Here is a 26,467-nt window from a genome sequence, read left to right on the forward strand (position 1 = left end):
ATGCGCAGAAGCGACGGAGCATTCCAATAAAGATGGTCTGGTGCATCTGTCTTGGTTCATTGGAGTGGTTGGAGGGAAAGATGGGAAAGTAGCTGAGGCTGGTCAAACCGTAGTAACTTTATTGTGAGGACCAGGCAAGCGCTCAATTTGCATCTTTGTCGGTTCGTCTTCTCGTGAGAGTTTGCGGTACGCGTGCATGAATTTTCTTTCGAAATGTGTTCTTGGTTAGCTTAAGCCGACTGACGGGCCCCGCTCAGCCTCCGTCAAACGCGAGCAGAGATGCGGCGCCAGACTTCGGCACACTCCTTTAGAGCGAGTCTCGTAATTCGGCCCCATATCACATTTGCTTCCATACATACGCCGAGCATAATTTTTACACATCGTGTCAGCTGTTATGTCGTAAGGCATGGCGTTTGTAATGCACGCAAAAACAGTTACTGGATCATGCTGGCACATTCAATTCGCGCATCGAACGCCGATCGCCCCATGCCGAGCAGTGGGCAGACATTGGGAAAACAGTGGGCAAAAGCAGGTACCCACTGCGCGCCTTACACTTGTGCAGTCGTGTCAGTATGAATTCGTATCGTCGTATTTTTCTGCATATTTTACGGCTCAGCCGGTGGTGTTAGTCAACCTACATTTGCCGGTGTACTGTAGAGCTTGAAAGTAGTTTTTTCAGTTTTTTTTCGTCCTTCTCACCTAGTCTGTTATATTTCATTGCTGCGGGGACGCTTACAGTGGGCTGTATACTTAGTTTGATCAGTTTGCTGAAATTCCATGCCGCGATCTCATCGTGCTTTTTTTACGTCTTGTAAAACTCGAAAGATTTATTATTAGTTGGCTCACCTGAAGACTGATTCAAAGATTTCCGAGACAAACCTTGTTTGTAGTCAATTACATTCCTAGTAGCACTAAAATTTCTGGTAGTGAAATATTTACCGCATGTAGTGCGGAATTACCAGATTGATTTTTTTCTTGAAAGCCGAACTGTGAAAGTACTGAAATTGTTCTCATGGCAGAATGCCAATTTTCTTTAGTCAGCCAAAGGCAAGAGCTAGAAGAGTTTTAGCCTGAAGATTCTGACTTTCCACAGGATAGACACTGTCTTTTATTTTGCTGTTTAACATTTGCACATTGAATCCGCATACTGAGCATGCAAATAGTAAGATGGCTTGTGCAGCTGCAGATTTCTATAAAAGTTTGTTCTCAGCTATTGTTTCTGTACAATGCCTTGTGAGTGGAGTGGATCTGCTTTTCATGTTATGCCTGATCATTCATTCCAGCTTTGCCGCAGTCAAACGAAAGAGCAATGTCCGATGATGAAGACATTGCATATGTTAAACGCCAGAAGGTGGTACACTATGGAAGTCTTGAAGAGAAAGAGCGTCAGAGGTTGGCAGAAAAAGATGCAGGAGCTGAGGATGGCAGTGATGAAGATTCACAAAGCACGGATCTTAGAGCTGCCTTGGCTTCTGGAAACATTCACATATCTGATGGTAAGCATTCATGTTGATATATCATGACACATGACTTTTGAGCAATGCCTTGTCAATGTCAAGAGTACTCTGCGGAACAAGTATTTATGTGAGAATACTTGTATAGTGGGCTTGAGCGGAGCATTGTGCGGAGCAAAGAAAGATAATTTTTAACGTAGGTACTGGGCTTCATTAATACCGTTTCTTGGGCTAGTTAGTTCATATTTGTACTGTGAAAAACTGCGCCGAACTAAACACACCACAAGAAAGAAGACTGGACAAAGGCGCTTTGTCCCGTCTTCTTTCTTGTGTTGTGTTTAGTTCGACGCAGTTTTTCACAGTACTGTGCTTCACCAGCAGTGTTGCACTCAAGCCTATCTGTATAGCCATACAAATGATAAATGCACCAGCAATGTACTCTTGACTGAAATGGCTGTGCTATGTTACTTTATTTGTTCTGCAGCACAATACTTTGCTGCTCTAGATAAACCCGTTCATGTCTGTAATAAGTACATGTGCCCATAGATAGCATTACGTAACTACTATTATATCTGTGCCATATTCATGATTATTTTTGTACTGACAGCAATCTGATTTTAACCTGGTCGGGAATTGAGCAGTTTTACGAAGCTCATTCCACATGCGCGTGTTTACCACAAGCTGCACGATGCACTTCACTGTACTCTTTAATTGCCAGTAATCCCGGTCACCGTAGCTTTCTACTGTGTTGTTTATTGTGCTCAGCTAAATGAAGCAGAGCCATAACATGGAGGTGTGAGGGGTGCATTGCTGATGAGGTGTGCACATGCTGCATGATGTGGGGTGGCCATGGCAGCAACATTGTGCGCGTGACGATTAAAATGTCTTTGCGCAAAACTTCAGCTTAATTTGTCAGCAGACCATTCCTACTCAAAAGTGACGTGCATGTTTTAGCATCCTCAGACATTGTTTGCATTTTTTGCCACCCCCATTTTGCTCTGTTATTTTTCACGATACCAACCCGTCAGTCGCTAGGCATGTTGCAAAATGCTTTGCTGTCTTCGTTACTTCATGGTGCTCCTTGTTTAAAAGTGGCCATATAGTTGCTTTCATTCCGATAAACATATATAGGCGTTCTTGAAGTGTATGTAGTTGCTTTTATTCCAATAGACAAGTATGTTCACAAATTGTTTGCTTGCTTATAAGCAACAAAGCTGATTTAATGCATGTGAGCTGTACTGTGTTCCTAAATAGAGTTGTGGCAGGTGCGTATGTTCAGTGTAAATTAGGGTCGATTGGTTTTTAATTTGGTGACCAGTAAGTTATTTTTTGAAGGGACTTTTGGAACTTGTTTTTATTTATATATATATAATTAATGAAATCTTTGCTACAAGGGGGGGGCTCACATGCGACTCATTCTCACTACTTTATCAGTACATTCCTGAAGACATTCGACTTTTTTATTGTTGGAAATACTCAATAGGACGTGGATGATATTTCAACACAGTTGGCATGTTGCTAAAATGGCAATAATGCATAATAAAAGAGTGATGTGCAATAAAATAGCAGGAATTATTCCACATTTCCTGGGTTTTATAGCTTTGCTTTCCCATTCCACGAAATAGAAAAAGCACTATTGCTCCTGTTGCAGCATGAACTACAAACAGCAGATACATGCATCAAGCACACACTCATTATGTAATCCAAAATTTGTCAATACAATTTCACACAGGTCTTCACCCATAACTTTACATCGGACAGAATTCGCAGGAAATATAGCTTGATGAAGCAGCGCAAAGGTGAATCTGACTGCCTCCTTGTTGGCAGTTTGAATGCCTGCTTCAAAGCTTAGTAGTACATAAATGACCTTTCACACGTCGAAACCTTAGAAATTTACCATTTGCCTTTGTACACCGACCAACAGCAACAAGACAGCTAAATGTGCTCAATGGAATTTCTTTAGCTGCCTTCCATGACCAGCTTTTGCACTATTTTGGGGGGTATTTTATTTACTTTTCACAAAAACAAACAAAAAATTCTAGGCCTTGTACATCATGCAGCAGTCAGAGCACATGATTTTCGCCTGTACACACACACTGCACACTGCAATGTTTACAAGGGTTGTCATGTAGAAAAAGAAGCATTGTTATCATCGCTTTCAGAGATCATGCATGCATTTCTCCGGTGCTGATGCTTGTAAGGGGGTTTGAGTGCTCCTCAAGCTGCTTCCGTACAACTGTTTTCCTTGGCCTCCTCCGTAGATTTCGTGGAAATAAACATTGAACATTATTGAATGCTACTGCTGGCTGGAGTACCACAGCTCCCAGAATGTGTGGTAGTGGTGGCTGTTAGCGCAGCTTCTGACTGCTGGTAAAATAATTTTTGATGCTGCCAGTGTGTGTGGTAGCAGAACCAGAACAAAATATAGCAGCATTTAGTGAACCTGCTAACATGATCTAGAATTCTGGGTGAATTTTCTCCATCTGTCTACACATGTACATTTTTTTCTAAAATTTTTATTTTTCTAAAAAGGATACTTTGTAATTTTGCTTTGTTTAGATATTAATTACATGCAACAAACTATTCTTCTCCAGAGTACATGGACATCGAAGATGAGGGCGGTCGGGACAAACAGCAGCTGCTCGAAGAATTCGAAAGAAGAAAAAAGGCAAATAGAACCTTATGTTTTCTTTGTGGTTTATGTGGATAACAGTATATGCAACATATCTTTTCTTTTTTGCAGGCTCGCCAAATCAATGTATCGACAGACGACACTGAAGTCAAGTCAACATTGCGAGAAATGGGCGAACCAATTTGTATGCATTGTTCTTTGTCATTTGCCATTATATCTAGCTTTACACATTTGCAAGCCTGTTGTAACCATAGCTCTGCCGCTTACCATTTATGTTCTTTCCACTTGCACATCGACACAAGCAGTGTAAAAAGGAATGCCTTTCCTGGTACTTTTTTTTTTTTTTTTGCCCTCGCCACAGCGGGTCAGTGATTAGGGCGTTCAGCTACTGAGCTAGAATACTTCGGTTCGATCCCCACTGCGGTGGCCACATTTCAGTGGAGGCAAGACACAAGACACTCATGTGCTTTCCTATATCAGTTCACATTTAAGAATCTCAGGGGGTTGAAACTGTCCTTAACGATGGTGTCCCTCATAGCTTGAGGTGCTTTGGAACATTAAACCCCATTAACCAAACTAAACTGCTTTTCCAACAGATGAAGAATTGTTGAATAACTTTAATCAGTAGAGAAGCGGTTCCGTTTGTTGAGGGCAGACTAGGTCTTCCCATTCATGTTATCTCTACAAAAACTAATAAAAGTTTCTACTGGCGAGCAGTGAAACTGTGGAAGTTCACTGGGAAGTCTAAACGCGTACCCAGGGACGGCAGAGCCACTGCAGCCTTCACTGTCATGCTAGGCCGCCAGCAGTGAGGATACTATTCAGTGGCTTTCCTGGCTTCTCTGTATTTCAGGAACTTTCCCACATTTGGTGTTATGGAGGTGGGGATGATGCATATGCTGTCCCAGTAGCAGTGTGCATTATAGCTTCTTGCATGTGCTAGTGATGGCGGCGTAGGAGGGAGACCTTCAAAGGTAGAAGTGGAGGGTGGATTTGGGGCCCCCTGACTGTCATAAGTATGGCACGAGCCAGTGGCCATCTTGTTTGCTGCTGGGTGTATTTCTGGCCAACGACCACATTTAGCAGCATCACCCAATGGGCATGATCGAGAACTTTCCCGGGGAGAGCTTGTATTGTCGTAAGAGGCAGGGAACTCCAACGGATGTGATGCGATAATTAAATAATGAAGCACCATAATTTTGTGATTATCTGGAGGACAGGTTTTCGTGTTGCATTATTCTTTTTTTTTTTTTTTTTTTTTTCACTTGTCTATAAATGAAGTCAGTTGTTTATAATGGAGCAAATAGGATTTATTTGCATTCACTGACGTGTAATATTTCTAGGGCTTCAAGTGCTTAATATATGGTGACAGGGAGCAAACAGTTCGTTAAGAAAAATTCACCCCTCTGTCTGGGGCATTCCTTGCAAAATATTAGATTAGATTAGTTCATAAGTGACTCCATATATTTTTCAGGGTGGAAAGTAGAGTACCTGGATTATCACCTGTAAATTAAAGGTGCCTTTAAATGCCTTGCGAGCATAGTATACAAACCCGCTAACTAGACTGTGTTGTCATCGACATTTGAGGTAAATCATAAGCTTCTATATGCAGCTGGGAATCGCAGATGTGTTAAAAATTTGGCAAGGCTTTCCACCGATTTTTTTTACGCTCATGCTGTCCTTCGTGTTACATGCCTATGCATGGCATTTAAGAAATGTGTATTGATCTAGTTGTCAGAGCTGCTGCAGCCAGTCAGTCACTCGCTATCATGTTGGGAAACTGTCGCCTGGGGGATACCCAGTGGTGGGGCGAAGTGGATGGGTCTGGCTGAAGTGAAGCGAGGAAAAAAAACGCGAGGATGCTAAAATTCAAATTTTGACTGCAGATAACTTAACTTCTACGAGACCCATTCACAAACTCTCTGCTGAGGATATTCATAACCTAAATCACAGTCGTTCCATAACTATGTTCAATAGTGTTGCTGGGTGCTTTTAAGGGGAACATCCAAGGCCGAGAGTAGACGATGCGGTCATGGTGTAGAGAGACTAAGGGGGAAATAAAGTGCCTAGGAAGTCTTCCTCATTCCTCAGGAATGAACTGAGCAGTGAGGAGGACCTGGCAAGAGGGTTCTTTCAGAGAGTCAAATTGAATGAGGGATTGAAAAGTATTTCATATGTTTAGCCTCAAGCTGTCCATTCAGGGAGTCTGAGAGAGAATTCCAGTTCTGGCCTGCCCAGTTTTCTGCATGCGTTTGGGCTGTGGTGATCAAAAGTTAGGTGCGCTTATTGAGGCATTTATTGTGCTTGTTTTTGTGCCAGCGAACGAGGAGCTTCACTAAGCATCCCACAGGTGATACAGGTGCTCGTCTCCATATGGAACCTCTGTCTAGCATTGTGCTGGGTCATGTGATGTGTTTGAATCAGGTAGACTAATTGCAGGCAAATCACCCACCGGTATTAGATTCTCTTAAAGTCATTAGAAACCTATTGATGGAAACTGCTAGGCTGCATGAGTTGTGATGGTGCAACCTTCTGGTAGAATGTGAGGTAGCTCTGGTGCAAATATTTGTGTCAATGTTAACCTGACTAGCATCAACACTAGGAAGCCAACTTCAGCAGGCAGGAAATATGCCAGTGTCATCATTTTTCACAATTGTTTCAAATGGGTGAATAAGTGCATATAACGGCACTGCAGCTGTATATTCGTCATCTTTGGGTGTTTGGTATCTTCACTGAGAATCTGTAACTGCTTGTCCAACAGGTCTGTTTGGTGAGGGACCTGCAGACCGTCGGGAGCGTTTGCGTCACCTTTTGGCTCAGCTGGGTCAGGATGCAATACGACGCAAGCAAGAAGAAGAGCGTGAGCGAGAGAGGGAGCTCCGAAAGGACACATCAGAGACTACTTGGTACACACGGCTTATGTAGAGAGGGTGAATTTTGTTGTATGCTGTAAATATGATTAACCTCATCAAGAATTTCTTATGGGTGTGCCACAAAATACTCTGCTCAACTTCACACTGTAGTTCTAATGGCGAATTGAAACCAAGGCTAAGCAGCATAATGCATGTGAGCATCACAGTTGTGCACGTTGTTCAATGTTTTCTTAATGGCTCAAAAATTGCAATGTGGCACATACGAGAGAGCTCTGTGTCCATGTGTGTGCATGCATGCGTGCGTGCATGTGTCGATGAAATTTAAAAGAAATGCTATTGCTAGTATACTGCAATTATCACACTATTCGTGCCAAACGTAGTGGAGCGCCAACCAAGAAAACACCAACAGTGCACTAAAACGTGTCAGCAACGGATACCTTGACATTATTCCAGAAGTAGTGATTCATACACGTGCGCAACTATCGAGTGAAGCCCACTCTTTGTAGCAGCATCCACCATCACCGCCATGGAACCGCTACTGTTTCCAGCTGCCAAGTCCTGGGCCTGTTTGCCCTTCTCTGCTTTACCGACTTCACTCAACTTTTTTCAGTGCTTTCTCTTTCTCACCAACTCGCACCACCTGCTATGCCACCTTTTCCTTTGCACTTGCATGCTGCAAGCTTTGCCCCAGGGGTATCTTATAGTTGGCAGCTTGGGCGCTGTGGTGAAGGATGCTTTAGCTACCTTGAAAAGATTGTAAAATAGAAAGAAGTTGCACTGTTTCGAATATAACTCGACATGCATTCTAAAGCATGGTTTGATGTGTCCTGTGAAGTTTCACAGTTTCCATTCTCAGTCCGCAGAATTTAGTATTTTCCGTCACAGAAAGGTGGGAGTCTTAAGTGATGCTAAATGTTTTATCTAAATGATCTCTTCTCGAAGAGGTAATTTAATCCATTATTCTGGCAGATATATGGGCTCTCTTTGTGCTGTCTGGGGCACTATTCTGCAGTTTGAGGGACTGGACAGATATCGGATGTGCAGGAAGTATCACTTTTATAAGCTAAGCGCTTGCAGCAGAATCTGACAGGGGGAGTCAATATGGGCGATTGCCCCTTTTCAGTAGTGCAGTCGGAGTACAACTTGTATAACCACAAAAGTGGCGATGGATGCACGATACAGCATAGTTAACTCCTTTGTTTGGTTTGGTTGATAGGGTAACGTCCCAAAGCGACTCGGGCTATGAGAGACGCCATAGCTATCTCCTTGGGTTATAAGAAAGTGGTGGCCTTCACCTCACTTCCCGTACAATTAAAGGGACAGAACACTGCACTTCAAGCGTGCAGTTGTTTTCGGCTCAGTGAAAAGCTTCCTGTCTCTAATGGTCGATTACATAGCGGTTTACTGCAAGCGCTGTAAAAAATTTTAACAAGAATTTTGCGATCAGTGCATGCACCTGATTTTACGTAGACCGTGAGCAGCGACTCCGATGACTATTGCAATTGCACCTTGACAAAGGTGATGCACTGAAATCTAATGTAATCTCACCCGTCAAACAGTAATTGCATAATTTTAATGCAGAGTAGCTTCAATTTTAGTTTCCACACCCAAGGCTATCATGGCACTATGGTGTCTCAATGATGAAATTTTATTTTTGCCATGGTGACCCCTTCATCCAAGGAATTCAAACACTGTAGCACCATGTAGGGACAAACGCTACAAGTACATGATAGGCAATTCAAAAGGAGGGTGGTTTTTGCTGGTGGGCGCACTGGAAGAGCGCAACAAGATGAGAACTCCTCAATGAATGACGAACGCTGCGCACTTAAGGAAATTGGTGACGTTTTCTCGAGACGTGGTCATGTGGGGTACTGCAGTGATATGACAGCATTTCGCTGCAAGAGATCAGTTTTTTTTATGCAATTTTTAGTACTAAATTGAAATTGTAAACCCTTGCTTCTTGGATATTGTAGTGTTCGGTCCAAACTATATGCATCAAGGTCTTTTTATTTCCACCATGGTCTCATTACGTATTTTGTCCAGAATTCTGTCCCTTTAAAATACATCATGCCATATCCTAGGAAATCCACAGCCAGACCATGTCCTGACGTTTCTTATCTTTGTGCCACCTTTTAGTGCTTCATCGTTTTCAGTTATGCACTAACTTATCCCATGTGTTAAGTTTTACTTTTACTAAAAAGCACAACTTTTGTTTTGTTTTGTTTTTGTTTTTTCCTCTGTGTACCTTCTTTGAGTTCTTCCAGCTACCTCAGACTGCTGTACCTATGGCAGCCCATTAGCCACCCGCACTAATCCAGTGTGGTTCTTGCACAGGCCTGTATCCCTGGGGGAGCAGGATCAATGTTTGTGGCAACACTACCAGCCATCTACATTGTTTCAAAGGCCCCATGACATGTCTAGTTTTTCATAGTATCACCATGCTACTTGTTGACAAAACCGCCTTTGGATTGAATCACTTAAGGCACATTTTGTTTCACGAAATTTGAGCTAAATGTGCCTTTCAGTAATTGCCACACAACACGCAACGAGCTGAACAAGTCAGGAGCCAGAAATGGCAATCAGCTATTGACGAGCTCGGCTCATCCAAGTCCACTGGAAGTTAAATGTATACTGAATAAAAAAAATTGCCACCGAGATTTCTAGCGCATATGGTAACTATTGCATTGAGAGTGACCTTAACAGCACACTCTATGAAAACAAATGAGCGCAAAGTAAGTATTTTTATGAGTATTTCTCAAATCGCCGCACCTAGCGGCCTCCTGTGAAAGCTTTGACAAAACCAGATATTACGTCACTTTTACCTGCCTCCCTCATGCCCCCATCGCATGCGATCACACCCGCTAATTTTTCCCTTCCTCCGTGCCACTCGGGATTCACGAAGCACGCAGACGGACGTGTTCTTTTTTTCTTAATAAAATGCAGCATGTCCTAAAACTGCTGCTCGTGTTTTTATGGGACAGCGAACACAACGCGCAGCTTTAAACCACACTGCATATAACTCATCCTTCCCTCTCAGCACGAACAATTGCCTTCCGTATGCGTCCCCCTCGACCTCCCTCGTCCGCAGCATTGTGCACAGCACGATGCAGGGGAACCGACACTGCGTGTAGCTGGTCAACCAGCTCAGGTGCAGAGGCGGCGGTGGCGGGGCCGCGGGGATCATGACATTGCTGAGGTTAAATGTGACGTCACATATGCCAGCTCACAGTAAGGAGCGCGTTGCTTCTGACCCGGCGGCCTCCCAGAAAACGTCAAAAATACAGCCATCCATTCAAAACTAACCCGAATTATGTGTCTGTACTAATGTAATCGTGTCTTAAGAATGCAATTATGGTGTTTTCTCAATATTCTTGGATATTTGTTCAGTATACCTTTAAGGCAGTTAGTTACCCTTGAATAGTAATCTCTTCTTTTTTGTTGCACATTGCCCATTAGAAGGGTGCACCTCCCTACTTATATGACACTTATGGCTTCAAAGAATGCCGGACAAGGCTCATTGCAGTGTGGTAGAGTCGTGATTGCCATGAATAAATGAAGACAATAAAGTAGTGACTTGGTTTAAGTCCAAGTGACTCTGTGTGCCTATTTTCTTGAAAAATGGCATGGAAATGTTGTGTCTGTAAGGATTTTCTGGCCAAGAGTAATTTGCCACATTATTTGAATGTTCTGCTTGTGCAATGCCTGCAAGCATTCTATTTTTCATGAATTGAAATATTCTTGTGTGCAGGTACCATGAGAGCAGTGAAAAGCTGCGGGAGTGCCGTATTTGGATAGCACAGTTTTCCTTGCCTCGTGCTCGACATCGCATATCCACCGCAAAGGAGAAACTGAAAACCCAAGGGCCTGCTGCATCAGACTCGCAGTTGCATGCCAAGCGGCAGGAATTGTACAAGACACTTAGAGTAAGCATTGTGCAAATCTCTTCTTTTTGTCTGAGCGAATAGGCTCCCCTGAACAAGGTGTATAAAAGTATTTTGTAAGTCTTAAAAATTTCATAGGTTAGAAGAAAATTATTGCGCATTTGAAGTGTATATAGGGAAATTTGAAGTGTGTATAAGGAAATGTGTAAACAGCACAAATTTTATCAAGTTCTATTCATAAAAAAAATCAGGGTTTCAAACAGGACTTCTGTTTAAAGGTCAGCAGTTAGTGCTTTATGTTAAAGTTGTAGCCTCATGAATGTTTTCCGCAGGGAATGTTTTCATTTCGATGTGCAGTCTGTGTTAGCAAACAAAATAAAGGATTGAAAAAGGCGATGTTGGAAGAAAAAAAAAGAGATATGCTTGGGGTGGAGATATTGTGTTTTTCATTCAGCACATAAATTGCTGTGTTATTGGGCTAAAATTGCATGTGTCTCTTTTTTGCATTTTTTAACCTTCATGATGCCTGTTCCCTTCAAATGCATTCTCTGTAATCTGTTTCTGTGTCTTTCTGTAGTCCTTGAACATCAACTGCAGTCAAATTGGGGACACACGACCAATCTCCTTTTGTGAATTTAGTCCCAATTCGCAGATGTTGGCTACAGCTTCCTGGTGAGTGGCAGTGAGTTCTTGTGAGCAAATGCAGGTCACCATTGCATTGAAATGTTGCCAGATATGCTGACCATTTCTTCATTGTGGCATCAATAACATATTCTACTTAGGTTTCATCATTTACTTACATATGGGCTATAAAAGCATTTGCATAGTAATTTCTTGAAGTGCCAGTATTTCTGCTTTGGTGCAGAGATGGTCAGTGCACGTGCGCCACATGCAGCGTGCTGCCTCTCGCACACTAAAAGATACGCTCGCACAAAGTGCGCCTGCTTTTTGATTTGAAGCTTGAAAGCTCCGAGCAGCGTTTTTCAACTGCCGCATTGTCACAGAGCAGAAATGGCCAGATATTGACGCTGTGTGCATTGCCTGCAACCGAGGGAAAAGCGTGTGGTGTGCCTGCTTGTGGCGTTGGTGACAGCTGCACTGCAAAAGGAACAAGAGGAGACAAATGTGTGGCTACCATGCTGGGCTCTTTCGAAACACTCGGAGCAGGATGGAAAGCAGAAATTAAAGAAAACGTTCACAATTGGCAGCCTCTGGGGCATGCAGTGGGGAGGATGAGCCAGTGAAAGAAAGCACTAGACTGCTGCCGTTTTCAAGTAGCTGGTTCAACATGAGCTGGTTTCATGTTCTTTCTTTAGCTCACTTCATGCAGAGATGCAATAAACCCTCTGTTTGCATTCATCGTCTTTCTGCAGGAGTATTTTATTGATTTTTTTTTTTTTTTTTTTTTTTCTGTGTCATATATTTGGACACACTGGGCACACTCATGCGCCTTTTTTAAAGGCACTCCTATTTAGGCAAACTTCCTATTAGATGAACAAATACAGTTGCCGACCGTACTTTCGGACTTCTTGGGATCAGGGAAATGGTTTGAATAATCGAAAAGTCTGCAAAAATTCGTGAACTTGAAAAAACACGCGCCAGCGCGATCCAATACGGCGGGCCCGGCTGCCAGTGCGAGAGCGCTTAGTCGTGCCGACGTGGTAGGCGTGCGCACCTCCGGGAAACATGCAACTCACTCAGCCGGTCACCGCGTGGGCAGTGGTGCCCCGCAGAAGCGGATCGGGCTAAACTGTAACCACTATAGCCCTCCAGTTAGAATATCTCAGCCAGTCAGGCTTTCATCATGTCCATGCCACTCCACGATATACTGTGACATGCAAGTCGTGCTCATGCCACAAACAAATGCAATAGCAAAGCAATAGCTGTCAGTTTCCGTTTGCATGGTTAACAATGGGGGAGTGGTTGGGGGGGTTGGGGGGTAGCAAAGACAGCGAGATGGAAATCAAGGGGAAAAATAAGAACGAGAGACATAGGGTCTGAAATATCGATCATGAAAATGTACACGTTCCTATGGGGCACGTGACGGTTCTTGAATGAAGTCCAAAATATCTTGCAAATCCGAATTATTGGAGTCCAAAAAATCGGTCGGCCACTGTAATTGGTCTCTTCAAGTTTGTCTATCCAAACTATGTTTTCCATCTTCAAGGCACATTACAGAGCATGTTGAAAAACTGTGCAGAAGCATTTCGAATTGGTGTCCACATCCATTGCTAAAGATGGTTAATGAATGTGGCAAGCAGAGAGTTAGCCATTATACAGAACCTTCTTTGCTAGGCATTAAGCATAAGCTTACAAGTGTGTTTATGCTGGTTCTCGAGTAGCATTCAGTAAAATATGTTCCAGTATAAACATTTGTTTTAGGCTGCTATGGTGGCCTCCTGCAAAATTTTTGTACAGTGATGCAGCAAACTGGTGAATGCAATCTTTGTTTATGAAGGAGTGGACTGTGCAAGCTGTGGACGATTCCAGAATGCAACTCCATTAGGACTCTAAGAGGTAGTAAAGTGTCTTTTTTATTTTCTTCTTGCTTGAATTAATACTTTTTCTGCATTGTTCAGGCAGCTCAGTTTTTGCTCAGCTTGACTAATGTTAGGCTGGTAGGGTAGGCAAATACAAAAAGAAAAAAAAAATCAATATTTTATTTTATTACAGAAAGAAAAGAAAATACTACTATGTTGTTTTCCTTCATACTTTTTCTCTTTTTCTTAAGAACAATGCCCAGATCTGTAAAATGTGTATAGGCCGTGACATGTTTGTTAGTAGGCACTGCAGATTTTTCCATTACGGGAACTTTGTCAGGACTTTGAAGCGAAGTTGTTGCCACATTAATAAGGGTTGGGGAAGAGGCCAAGAAAGCAAGAAAATATTTTTGTTCTGCTGATGCACGTTTCGCCATTTTTGGAAATGTAGAAATGTAAAACTGCAGTTTTCTCAGAGTGACATTTTAAAATTTTTTTCCAACTTGGATGTACCTTTTCTTAAGAACTGTTCATCAGGCAAAGCTGCAATTTTCCAAAATTATATCACAGTATGTTGCCAAAATCCAGGAAGGTTATGTCTACATGACTGGTATCAAGAACCGAAGAAACGCAATGAAATGAAGAAATTAGTTTTGTGGTGGCATATTGATGGCCCTTGTTTCTCATTTCTTCTGCCCCCTTTTTTTATTTCTGCATCGTTACTACCACTTAAGAAATGTGCGGCAATAGTTTGTCAAAGCTCACAGTTTTGACATTCTTGCCTTGCCTATTGTCTGGCTAATTCAAAAGAAGATTTGGGTCGGTAAGTTCTGGCTCAGGAATCACATTGTCCTTTCCTGTCATGGAGGATGAGACGGGAGGTAAATAGGTTAATGGTTTTCTCAAAAAATGGGAACTGCATCTTAAAGGTCTGGCATATCAAGCACTCAGAAATAAAGAAAGAAGGGTTCAAGTAAACTTTTTACTTTCAGAAAGCATTTATTGGGTGTTGAGTATTAATGCACTTATCTTACTGAGGCAGAGCAGTGCCATGCACGAAGAATTTCTGTGGCTGGCTGGTGCACTGATTTGCTCTGTGATAATTTACGTAAATGCACACCACAGCTGTGGGCTTGACGTGAGTGTTAATGGCAGGCTTGGTAGTGCATTTTTCTTCTCCTGTTAAAAGCTCCCACTTTTCCTTGCTAACCATTGAGAGAAAGAAATAAAAATGGAGGCAGCACAAACTTTTGCCATTTTTTTTTTTAAAGTGCAACTTCTTTCTCAAACTGTCCTCTAGAATATTCACTGACATGTGATATAGGATGCACATTTTTTATGTAAACTTATTAAGTTTACCACATTGTCTCAGAAGTGTGTAAAAGCAAAATTTAAAGATAAAAAATTTGCCTAAATGTTTTCTTACATGGCAATTCAAGGTTGTGTTTGCATTTGAGTTAATAATGCAAGCGCATCACTCAGGCAATATCACAACACTTGTGGTTTGGCCCTACTCACAGTGCTTATAGAATGCTTGGGTTTTGAGCATGCAATAATGAAATGACAGACCTAATCAGAAGTACACATGTTTTGCAATGAGAAGGCTGACTTGCAAAGTACATTTTCTGTTTGCTTGTGCTTTGTTGTCGTCAACCGTGTGCTCCAGGGGATACATGTCGTCAACAAGCTGTTGAGCTTTGAGTTTGCTTTCCAGAAATAAGGTTGTCTCCCGTGCAAGCAAATTAGTGAATTTTGCAACAGCCAGCAGCTACTTTTTTTTTAAATACACAGCGCAACAAACATAGAAGAAGCGAGTAGACGGGAATGGCGCAGGGCCTGTTCTAAACAATTAGTACTGTATGCGCAGAATCATGCAGGGTGCTGTTCCTGTCTACTCGCTTGGGCTATGTTTGTTGCGCTGTGTATTTTTAAAAAATGATGCACCAGCTAGCTCAACTCTCAGATCAGCAGCTACTTAGTGAAAAATTCCCACAACATTCGAACATCATCACTCAAGTTACCACAGCTACTTGAAACTGATCTTTGCGCTGCAGCAATAGAAAGCACCATCATCTTCACTAGCATATGAAGCGTCCTGTAGCTATCAAGCTCACAGATCTTTCTAAAGACTCACTGCAGCCAGTATCTACGCTCTATAGATATAATATTGATACGGGGCAGAAGGCTAGCATAGGAAACCACAGCAGGTGATGAGAGATGTAAGTGTTCAGGCAAGCACCAACAGTTGCTTCAACTTCGTCGTCTCTCACTCTATTTTTCATCGTCGTCCTCTTCTGTGGCATATACGTAACATTACCCCGCCACAAAAAGCACCGTCCCGGTGCGTACTATATAAAAGCTCTGTGCATGCATTGAAAGCAGGTGGAATGGAGTGTCAAAAGGGAAAAGAACACAGTGCGTGACCTCATTTCATATTTTTCTGCTGCAGAGATAGTGTGCTTTCCATCAGAAGCATTCTACTGCTCAGTGGTGCTTCCGAAACCAATAGGAGCTTGTTGAAGTTTGTTTAATTTAGTTTCTATTTAACTTGGCTAAAACAGTTCAGGTTTCAAGGGGAAAAAATGGTCATCAATTGACAATACTATATTAGCATGCTGAATTTTGAGCCATAAAAGGAGTCATTTATTATCTTGCACATAGCCTTGGGAGTATGGTGTCTGTAACTAGCTGTGTTGTACAGTGTAGATATGCTCCTGCATTGTAATGTAATTTGTGAGCAGTACAAGTTTGACTTCCTTGCAGGGCACAACTGCAATGTGGGGGCCATCACCTTCCACCCACGCTCAACCTACCTGCAGTCAGAGAGTGCCCTCAATATAGCTTCGTGCTCTGCTGATGGGGTCGTCAATCTGTGGAACCTAAAAAGCGACGAGCCAATCAGCACCCTGAAAGGAATGTGCCCTCACAGAGTGTCTAGGGTGGCATTCCATCCTTCTGGTCGCTTTTTGGCCTGCTGTGTGTATGTAATTTCTCATCTGCTTTCTTTCCTATTTATCCTTTTCCCCCATACGCATGCTTATGCGTTGTGTGCCTGTCCTTTTAGGTTCGATCATTCTTGGCGTCTAATAGACTTGGAAAGTGAAACTGAAGTGCTGCACCAAGAAGGACACAGCAAAGCAGTGTATGACATCAGCTTCCAGTGTGATGGGTCTTTGGCTGCTACGGGGTAAGTTAATGGCCATCTGTGCAATGATTGAAATTATTGGCTCTGGATAAGGTATTCTGGCTGCTGTAGCACTAAACAAGTGCCTTGGTTCTCATTGTCCTTTCATGTGCGCTGCTCGGGATTAAGGGAGAGGGGTGCATTTTTTAGGCGCAAGGATTCCATGTCGATCTGAATAGTATCAGCCACATGTATGCACTGCACATTGTTTGCTACGCCTTAGTAAGAAACGAACACCACACGAACACATACTGCAAGAGTTCTTCGCACTAAGTGAAAAATACAAAGATTACACAGCATTCTATAGACCCTTTACAGCGCGAGCGCATGGGCGCTGCCATATTTGATCATGTGACCGTTCCGCCATCGCTGGCCTTCGGGCCTTCTGGTTTGACGGCTTTCGGCGCGCTAGTACTCGGCTGCGCGGTGTGGCGTACCCGCTATCGCTGGGGACAACGAGCTTGTAGACAGCCGAAAAACTTCCTGTGAATTCTCATAGTGTGTGTGTAGGCGCTAAAAAATGTTTAATTTAACCACGTATTTCATTTATTGCATCCTCCTAACTATCTGCATTGGCTAGAACGTTTCAACAAACCGTCAGCCGTCAACTCATTTTTTTTTTTTAATTTTTTTTTACCAATTCCCTCTCTTGCGCTCTCAGTGGAAAACATTTTCTGTAAAACTGAATAGATTAGAAACTGATTGTCCCCTCAAACTTTTTCTTATTCTCTTGCGCAGAGGGCGAACGCATGTTCAGACCAACGTTACTGTTGGTTCAGACCGTGCTGACTGAGACGCATTATTAATGTTCACCATTTAACACTGTGCACAATATTTACTGCTCAATATGGACGCGCGTGTAATCCCCGACAATTGATAAGGTATAATTTTACCTCCTGTAAACGTCCTGGCTTCAAAAGACTATTACGCTGCTTGATGGCCGCATCAGGCGCTCAGCGGCAATCACCTGCGCTCGGGCGAAAGTGACTGGAAACTGCATCGGAATTCAGAACCCACTGTATAGGCAGCCCAAGCAAGTGGGGATATAAAAACTCTTATTATGGTAAATTTTATCATTGGTCCGTGCATTAGTTTCATAAAAACAGCAGTTATTACAATTGCAGCAGTGCTTGTCTAATTAAAGTTTGGTTTGGTTTGTGGGGTTTAACATCCCAAAGCGACTGAAGCTATGAGTGGAGGATGCGGAAATTCCCACCCCCTGAGGTTCTTTAACGTGTACTGATATCGCACAGCACACGGGCGCCTGGGTTTTCGGCTCCATTGAAAAGCAGCCGCCGAGGCCGGGATTCGATACCGCATATATCTTAGGAACAGTACCTAATTAAAGTAAGCAAATTCACCGACATGTCCACACTGACTTTCCTTCTCTGCACAATCAATTATTATAAATGCATATACATTAATAGCCACGTCAAGGTACTCCTTAACGCCATGCGAAAATAACGCGGCATCATTGGCGCAATATACAACTCCTCAGAAAACGTCAGGGTCGTTCTCACAATCCCATGGCTACTGCCGGTACTAAAATGAGCTGGTGCGTGAGGTATAGCCTTTCTTCGCAATGCACAAGCGCTTTATTTTTCCAGAACGGAACATGAACTCGTGATACACCTCCGAGAAAAACGGCGGCCTAGCTAGGCCATGATGTGCACCTTGTGTAGAAAACACAGTCTGTTCTTCCGCAGTAAACAACAGGGTCATTAGCTCTACTTCCTCGCACAATACTTATACAATCAAGATGACATCTGCATCAAAGCAGCAGTGTTTAAAAGTCTGCCGGCATTCTTACACAAGACGCACAGCGCAGCAGTCCGCACTGCGCGTCGATGCGTTCCGAAGGCCAGCAATGACGGCCGTCCTAGTGGTGCCACCTGCTAGGGATGAGTGGAACTACTCTCTGTAAACGGTCTATACAGATGGGTCGAAAACAGCACTTTATGTAGGAAGCGCAGTAATACAAGAAAAATGGAAGAAAATAGTCCGGTTGCCCGAATGCTCTTTAATATTCACAGCTGAATGCTATGCAGTTTCATTGGCAGTAGAAAACATTTTACAGAAAAGAATTGAAAACAGCATAATTTATACTGATTCTCTCAGTGTAATTAATGCACTATATCACAGAAATGCTACACAACCTCTAATTGGAAACATCATACATGACGTGATAGCTGCACGATCACATGGACAATCAATTAAGTTATGTTGGGTACCAAGCCATGTTGGGATCATCGGCAATGAGAGAGCTGGTTCATGTGCCGCAGCAGCCTGTAATGCCAAAATACAACAAGTTGACATACCACATAGAGATATCTTAAAATCTATTAAGAGAAAACTAGGAGTCAGATGGCAGGCTTCATGAAATAATGAAATCAACAATAAACTACATCTCGTCAAACCACTCATCGAGGAGTGGAAATCATGTTGTCATCAAAAACGCATCATTGAAGTTAATTTATGTCGCCTCCGCATCGGACACACACACTTAACACATAACTTCATTCTCAAGAAAGAAGACAAACCTGTATGTGAGGGATGCGGAGAGGAACTAACAATAAATCGCATATTACTTTCATGCACTAAGCTTGAGAAATTAAGGAAAAAATATTTTAAACGTTTTTACAATGAACAAATCCCGTTCCATCCTAGCCTGCTTTTGGGAGAAGATACACTGGTAGAAACTTCTCATGTTGTTAAATTCCTAAAAGAGGCAAAGCTCCTAAGCAAACTTTAAAATTTCTCATCTACAAAATAAAAACACCTTGCTCTTGGCCCATGATAGTCTCAGTTGCTTATGTGCCAAAAAACCCAACACAACATAACCTTAGTAGGCAATTGAGGCTTAATTAATGAGAGTTTACTTTACATAGGCTTACCCACATATCTGATTGTATTGGTGGTGGAGTTTAATCTGTTTAATTATCCGAGGGAAGGAAAATATTTTGCTTGAGGTCACAAAGCCACAGAAATTATTTTCTGGCTAATTTTTTCTGCCTTTCAACAAAAAATGATTCAAATGTAGGTGTTATAATCCCACCATTGTCAATGTTCTCGCTTTTCTTTGTTTCTCCTAGCCGTAACGCTGCATTATAAGGGTTACTATATGCAAGGTCCACCTTTTTGTATGCTAGGCCTGTTTAGAAGCAAAGCTGAAGCATTCAGTGGTATTTATTTTTAAAGGTCTTTTCATGTTCTTTAGTTGCAGTGAGAAATTGTTAATTTTATGTAGAAAGGACTTCGCTTTTACACCGTGGAGAATCTGTCGGTTCACTTTTTGTGTATGTAATTTTGTTTTATGATTTTGCAGTGGCATGGATGCCTTTGGCCGTGTCTGGGACCTCCGCACTGGACGCTGCATCATGTTCCTTGACGGACATCTGAAGTCTGTGCTAAGCCTGTGCTTCTCACCGAATGGGTCAGTGGGAATGCTAGGCTTAGCATCATGAGGGTCCTTTGATAGCTTTCTACGGGTCATAGAGTTTCTTAGGGGGCCAAACTGGCCACAGTTTCACGTATGAAAAAATGGTCAGCAAACAGACACAGTGTTTTTCTCACATTGTTGCAGCACGACACATGCACCAGCTAGCATTGAAACAAATGTATCCTGCATTTACCTTAAGCTGAAACAACAAGCCTGGACTACTAACTTCAACCATGCCCAGTATTAGGTTCCTTCTGTTGACTGTGAACTTTGCTGCTGAAACCTGGGATGTGGAGCTTTGCTGCTAACGACTGCAGTGTACCCGTAGCAGCAGTTTCATGAGCAGTAAAGAATTTGGTGGACTGCTGTTAATTTTAAGCCTGTCAGCCCATGTAATATGTTTGAATTACCGGAACATTAAGCAAAACTGTGAAAGTAAGTAAAAAAAGAAAAAATGTTTTTAGCCACATGTGGCACTTTGGAGTCACTGCCATTATTGCACTTGAAAAAAATGGGATCAACATTCAATAACTGCTGACATAATGGGAGCTCGGATGCACTTGCTGCGGTTGTCATCCTTACCAGCTGCCAGAATGCTGGTCACACTGGCTTAAATGTCTAAAGAATATCTTCACACATCTCTCTTAATGTTGCTCAGTGGCAACAAAAACTGTCGTCCACATGCCGCCATTTTTATACACCAGTGTATCCAGCACATGTGGGAGGATTGGCGGTTGAGGTTGGAGTTACCAGGTCAGTGGTCTTATGACAGCTGAAAATTCACTCTCCTCCTTTCATCAGCGAGTTTCTTTAAGTGCAGTTCCAGAGTAATTGAGAGCATATGAAAAATGTCCTGTATTCAGCTCTGTGATTGTCATGAAATTCATGCAGCGTAGTCCACCAGGGTCGTCATCGTGGGTTGGTGTGGTGTACATCAACACGTTCAGCATAGCATGCTTGATATTAGGCCTGCTTTGTGTTAGCATTCAAGCAGTCTGAGCGCACCAGAAGCCGCTGAATGTTTAGGCAGTCAAACACCACTGGATTGTAAAAGGTCCAGGGCTCAAATTTGCCCCAGAAATTCAAACGCGTTAAAACATAAATGAACAAGCCGGCTTTCGGACCGCAGCATTGCGCCATAGTGAGCTACCGCACAGAATCGATATGGCATTGCTTACGACCGGGGTCTCGAAAGCCATCACCAAATTCTGTAAAATGTACGATCGGATGTGCACTGGCTTCTAGGATTAGCTGGCAAATTCTCAGATTGCCGGAGGTATTCATATTAACTGTGATTTCGTATAAACTAATTTTGAAATTTTTAGGCTTTATTGTATTGAGCTATTCGTAAGCATTGCAGTCAGTCACACATCGTCAAGGTGATGTTCCTTGTTTCTGTGGCTTTTCAGATTCTTTGCATTAATGGCATTACTGTGATAATTTGTTCTTTTTTATTATTTTTATTTGTGCAGTCATTGCCAAGGCTTCATGTTCCTCTTTAGCTGCTGTGGTGCTTGTTGCTGAAACTTTGAGGTCTAGCTGGCACTCTTGTCTGTTATTTACAGCACACATGCAAACTGGCAAAATGCAGAAAAAAAAAAAAAAATTGTCGCGGTGACTAACATATGACTGCTATATAGCTCAGTGGTTATATATATGTGGCTCAGTGGTTAAGGTACTAGGCTGCTGAGCCAGAGGACCAAGGTTCAGTCCAGGCTGCAGTAGCCATGTGTAAGTGGAGGAAAAAGTGTCTCACCCTTCTTTTATACATCCATGTCTTTGTCTGCTGCTGTCATTTGAGCCAAGGGACATCTGGGCCTTGGTTTCCTCTTCATGTGGTTGTGCAACTGCCTACGCAGTCGGAGAATGATGTGGCATGTGTTATGGCGGAAATAGCAAGCTTCCCTGTAGAGTGTGTAGTTTGTGTTAAAATCTGAATAACTAAACTTAGTTTTCCCGAGATGCGTACTTTGTGTGCGAAAACTTTGAGCTTTGCAAACATTCCAGGACCTTGTTAAATAACTTTGATCGTGGATGCAAAGCCACAACTTTCCATTGTTACAGTAGCTGGAATGCTTGTGCTTGCAGCTACGTTCTAGCCACTGGCAGCGAAGACAACACCATAAAACTATGGGACCTGCGGCAGCGAAAATGTGAATACACCATTCCAGCCCATCAAAACCTTGTATCAAGGGTAATTTTTGAAAGTAAGTGCCCTGGCTTAGCAGGTTTGTTTCTTTTGTAGTCTAACACATTCATTACAAAATCATATGCTGCATAGAACCTGGTCTTGATGTCTCAAATTCACAAGTACAGGAAATGTTTCAAAGTGCCAATACGGTTGGCATTTCTTGAAAAAGTTATGTAATTAATGAAATGTATTACTTACTAATTGTTCATTCTGTAGTTCTTACTGCTGGAAACGTCTGAGAAAACGGTATTCTGTGTAAATTTCCCTTCAATGCTTTGCAATGTTTCAAAAATAATATACAGACGTGTTACATGTCATTCAACAATAATGCCTCGAGGTGCGTACAAAAGTCTGTGCAAAAATTTTGTTTCTAAAATTGTAGTAACATGAAATAGTTTGCTAATTTTTGAATTTTTTGTATTCTTCCTTAAATTTTTGAAGCAACAATGAATTTACTGCGTGAACTTAACCAACAAGCACTCTTTTAAAAAATTTATAAAAAAAAAATTTGAAGATGAAGTTTTTATGAGAGGTAATATTTTACCAGAAATTTAAATTCAGCAAACAAAATAATAGGCATGTTCATCACACAAATTGCAGCCAATATTTGGCTAAATGCTGCCGCCTTGTGAACTATTTGCTCCGTGTTTGTAAAGCAGATGGAACATGCATGCCCGTTCGTACTTGATGGATTTCAGACAATATGTTGCTTGTTTGTAAGAATGGTGTGTTTTTTTTTTTTTTTTTTTTTTTTTTTTTTTTTTTTTTTTTTTTTTTTTTTTTTTTTTTTTTCTTGAGCACCCACATCCCATAAGCAGTTGTAGCCACTAGCACCTCCTGGTAAATTTTGGTTACTGTAATCCATTGTTAACTATGCCATGTGCATAAACAATTGGCGTAATTTTGTCGAACGCAATAGCACAGAAATTGTAGTCTTTGCTGCAATTTGATGTGTGCAGATGGTTTTTATTGCAGCAGATTTGGATGTTGCTCAACCATATACAGGTGCAGTATAGCTCTCACTGCATAATAGTAGCCACACAGAAATTTGAAGTCAGACCACTCTGCATGGTGCTAACCATTGGTAACAGCAGCAGTGCTTGGTACGTGCTTAGCAGAGAGTGTGGTGCTTATTGGTGCGAACTTAAAACTGTGCTATCATTTCACCACTCTGCTGAGCTGCTTGCAGCACATGCATTGTGCTGTTTTTAGCAAATGTTCACTTTTGTGAGGCCTTTAGCGATGACTTACAATCAGTAGGGGAGAAACTATGTGAGCTACCTGGAAGCTACCTAAGATGATGGCAAAAGGGGAACTGAAATGCTGTTCTTAAAGGAAGGTTTGCCATCCTTTCAGAACTATCTGGGGAATACCTTGTCACTGCATCATATGACAACACAGTCAAGGTGAGCCTTCTGAAGCCTCTTGCTTACCATTCAAATGTTTTGAAGTTGATTTTGTTGCATCCTTAGAGAAGTGCACACAAAGCATCTCTAAAACTTCTAAACTATATGTACAGGTGCGGCCAAAATATTCGGAGCACGCTTCTGCTGTTTGAAATCTTGAAATTTTCTCGAACGTTTCAGAGAGAAGGTACACTGGTCACTTGGGTGTGTGCGCAAGTACATCAGTGGCATGTGCTTACGCATGTCTAAGGTATTTTGTCAAATTTGCTAGGTTACGCGTGAGAAAACTTTTTATCGCCGAGACATGCTTCGTATTATTATGGCCAGGACTGTACTTGTAGCCTGATGCAAAAATGCTCCTGTGCTGGCAGACAGCTTATGTGGCACTTCAGCCAGGAGTAGAGGATCGAAATGCGAAAGTGTTATTTCATTGTCAACTATAATCCTGGACACCATGGCAAAAAGTCCAGCAAGTTTAAACTTAAAATTCTGCTCCTCTGTCGTGTTGAACAAGAGAATAGCCCTGCGAGTGGCCCTTTGCATTTACAAGATTGAGGGGCTGGAGCAAAGGCAGAGGTCAAGGAATTGTGCTGGCAACCAATTCCCAGTTGCCAGAGTTTAAAATAAAAAGGCCTGACTGCTTGACGCGGGGACATGCGGGCAGGGGCCCGCCTCTTCTTTCCTGCCTAGCCAAGGCCGCAACACCATCACAGAAATTTGAACACAACTATTGCAGTGAGACAGCTCAGTCATGTTAGTTTTGCCTTTTGCTGGGGATTTTGAATGCCAGTTTGAAGTAAAATTTTAGGATTATGTAGGCTATTCATGTTTATAAGACTCTCCCACTTTTTAATTTTAAAAGATTTAGCTAAAAGATTTAGCATGTAACTGTTGGAATTAGGTAAGTTCTGTTTTGAAGTGCAGTTGTTTTCAGAAATTGCTAAGCCACCACATTTCCTTCTAGGTTATGCAGCAGTGGTCTAGTATCATTATTAGCACCTTAAAGCATTGGTAGTTGTGAGATATTTTTCTCATCCACCAGAAACTTGAAGTTTTAATGATACTATATGAGTGGCACTGTTTGGTTCAGAAGCAGACTTGGCAACTAAGCCATATTACAGAGCAGGTGCTTTTACTATATATATATACACCACTTAGCAGAGCTAAATTGTAGGTTGGTTTATGGGGTTTAACGTCCCAAAGCGACTCAGGGTAGAAGAGACGCCATAGTGAAAGGCTCCGGAAATTTCGACCACCTGAGGTTATCTTACGTGCACTAACATCGTGCAGCAAATGGTCACCCTGCTTTTCGCCTCCACGAAAACGCGGGTGCTGCGGCCGGAATTCGATTCCACATCTTTGAATACAGCAGTTGAGCACCCTAACCCCGGCACCACCACAGTGGGAAGAGCCAAAGTTTCAAACTCGCCTTTCGCCTCATCAGATAGCTATTCTGCAGCAATATACCAACCGTTGCTTGAAGAGTTGTGTGCAGTATTATGCTAGTTGTGCAACATGAAGTGCCTGTTACACACTGCCAGTGAAGCTGTTTTTTTAATTATATTTCTTGTATGGGGGATTTCAGTTTCTTGGAGGGGTGGGGAGGTATGAGTAAAGAATTAGCCGTGAGGCACTTGTTTCGTTATGGCACATAATCGCAAGAAAAAAATGGTTGCAGGAAGAAAGTGCCTCTAGAGGCGCATTTTCCTTTTGCTGTGTACCATTCTTCTATCTCTTATATTACTGTCCGCATTTGTATGGAAGAGAACCGAAGAAATGTTGGGGGGAGCCTCAGCTCGCAAGAAAAGCCAACGTTTCGACAAGGGGTCTTGTCTTCGTATGGGTAGCGCGATCATCACTGGTGGGGTTCTTATGTGTATGTGCTTTTGCCTTCAAAGAAGAAAAGCTAGGAGTGGGGAGCAGACAAAGCATGAAAGAATGTTTCCTTGAGTATGAATTTTCGTTAACCTGGAACCGATGGTCCCATGACCTGAAAAAGAAAAAAAGTTGGCTGCAGCAGGGAAGACTACAACCTGCATTTGTAGCATGTCTGTTTATTCAGTAAATGTCTATAATGTGTAAACATCTGTCTTTGTTGCAGTAAGTGTTTTCTATATTTGTTCTTGGGATGCTTAAAGTACATGCTATAGTTGTGTATGGTTATAGCCCACATATAAATGTCTTACTTTCCTTGTTATGGGCAATCACCAGATATAAATTGTATATTTAATATACTTATTCTTGCAATGTAGAAAGGTTTTCAGCTTGTTATTTGTTTTCCTTACAAACTGTCCTGGCAGCTTCTTTGCATATCAATCTTCTGCTAAGGGAACATTGTGATGGGCACAGAACGTTTCTAAATCAGCTCAGATATTTGAAAAGTTTGTAGGAGTCCTGGATATGTTCTTGAGGCATCTTGTCAAGAAAGACTCTCAGTATGGTGCTCGATACTCAGTCTTTAATCAGACATCCCACAGGTATTTGCAGTTACTTGTAAGATGTGTAATTACCCAGAAAAATGGGAGTATGATGACTGTTTGCAAGTGCGATGGTTAGTTCCAGCGAAGCTCAACCATTTCATAGTTTCAGGTGTGAAAAGTAGACCTGATAGCATTTGAAACAGGAGAGGTCTTTGTTAGAATTTTTTTATTGTATGTAACTGTTTGTAGCCACCTGCATTGTAAAATCAAATGGCTATGAAGGAATATGCAAGACTTCAGTTTTGACAGTCTTACTTCTGGGGCTGTTTCAGATTTGGTCAAACCCTGAATGGACTCCAATACACAGTCTCAGTGGCCATGATGGTAAAATCATGGGTGCAGACATTTCGCCAAGTGGCAAGTACTTGGCAACATCATCCTTCGATCGCACTTTTAAGCTGTGGACTCCAGAATAAAATGCCAATTAAATACTTTTTTGATACTGGG

The 26,467-nt window shown here is 42.1% G+C and overlaps 1 protein-coding gene across 2 annotated transcripts; it reads left to right on the forward strand.

The window, feature by feature from the left end:
• Positions 1-26,467, forward strand: U4-U6-60K (U4-U6 small nuclear riboprotein factor 60K). 2 transcript variants are annotated; one of them, XM_084593118.1, is made up of 14 exons: positions 1-134; positions 1,284-1,496; positions 4,049-4,122; positions 4,198-4,270; positions 6,848-6,992; positions 10,708-10,882; positions 11,418-11,512; positions 13,299-13,357; positions 16,084-16,300; positions 16,385-16,507; positions 19,830-19,937; positions 22,032-22,150; positions 23,491-23,540; positions 26,293-26,467. In XM_084593118.1, the coding sequence occupies exons 2-14, from the start codon at positions 1,310-1,312 to the stop codon at positions 26,434-26,436; spliced, it is 1,569 nt and encodes a 522-aa protein (XP_084449244.1). In that variant the 5' UTR covers positions 1-134; positions 1,284-1,309; the 3' UTR covers positions 26,437-26,467. The 2 variants fall into 2 exon arrangements, with proteins under 2 accessions (XP_084449244.1, XP_084449243.1); XM_084593117.1 differs by having other exon boundaries at positions 43-186.

The sequence above is a fragment of the Amblyomma maculatum genome, chromosome 2 (assembly GCF_055883805.1).
Source record: "Amblyomma maculatum isolate TAMU_Amacu chromosome 2, ASM5588380v1, whole genome shotgun sequence".
NCBI classification, from domain to species: domain Eukaryota; kingdom Metazoa; phylum Arthropoda; class Arachnida; order Ixodida; family Ixodidae; genus Amblyomma; species Amblyomma maculatum.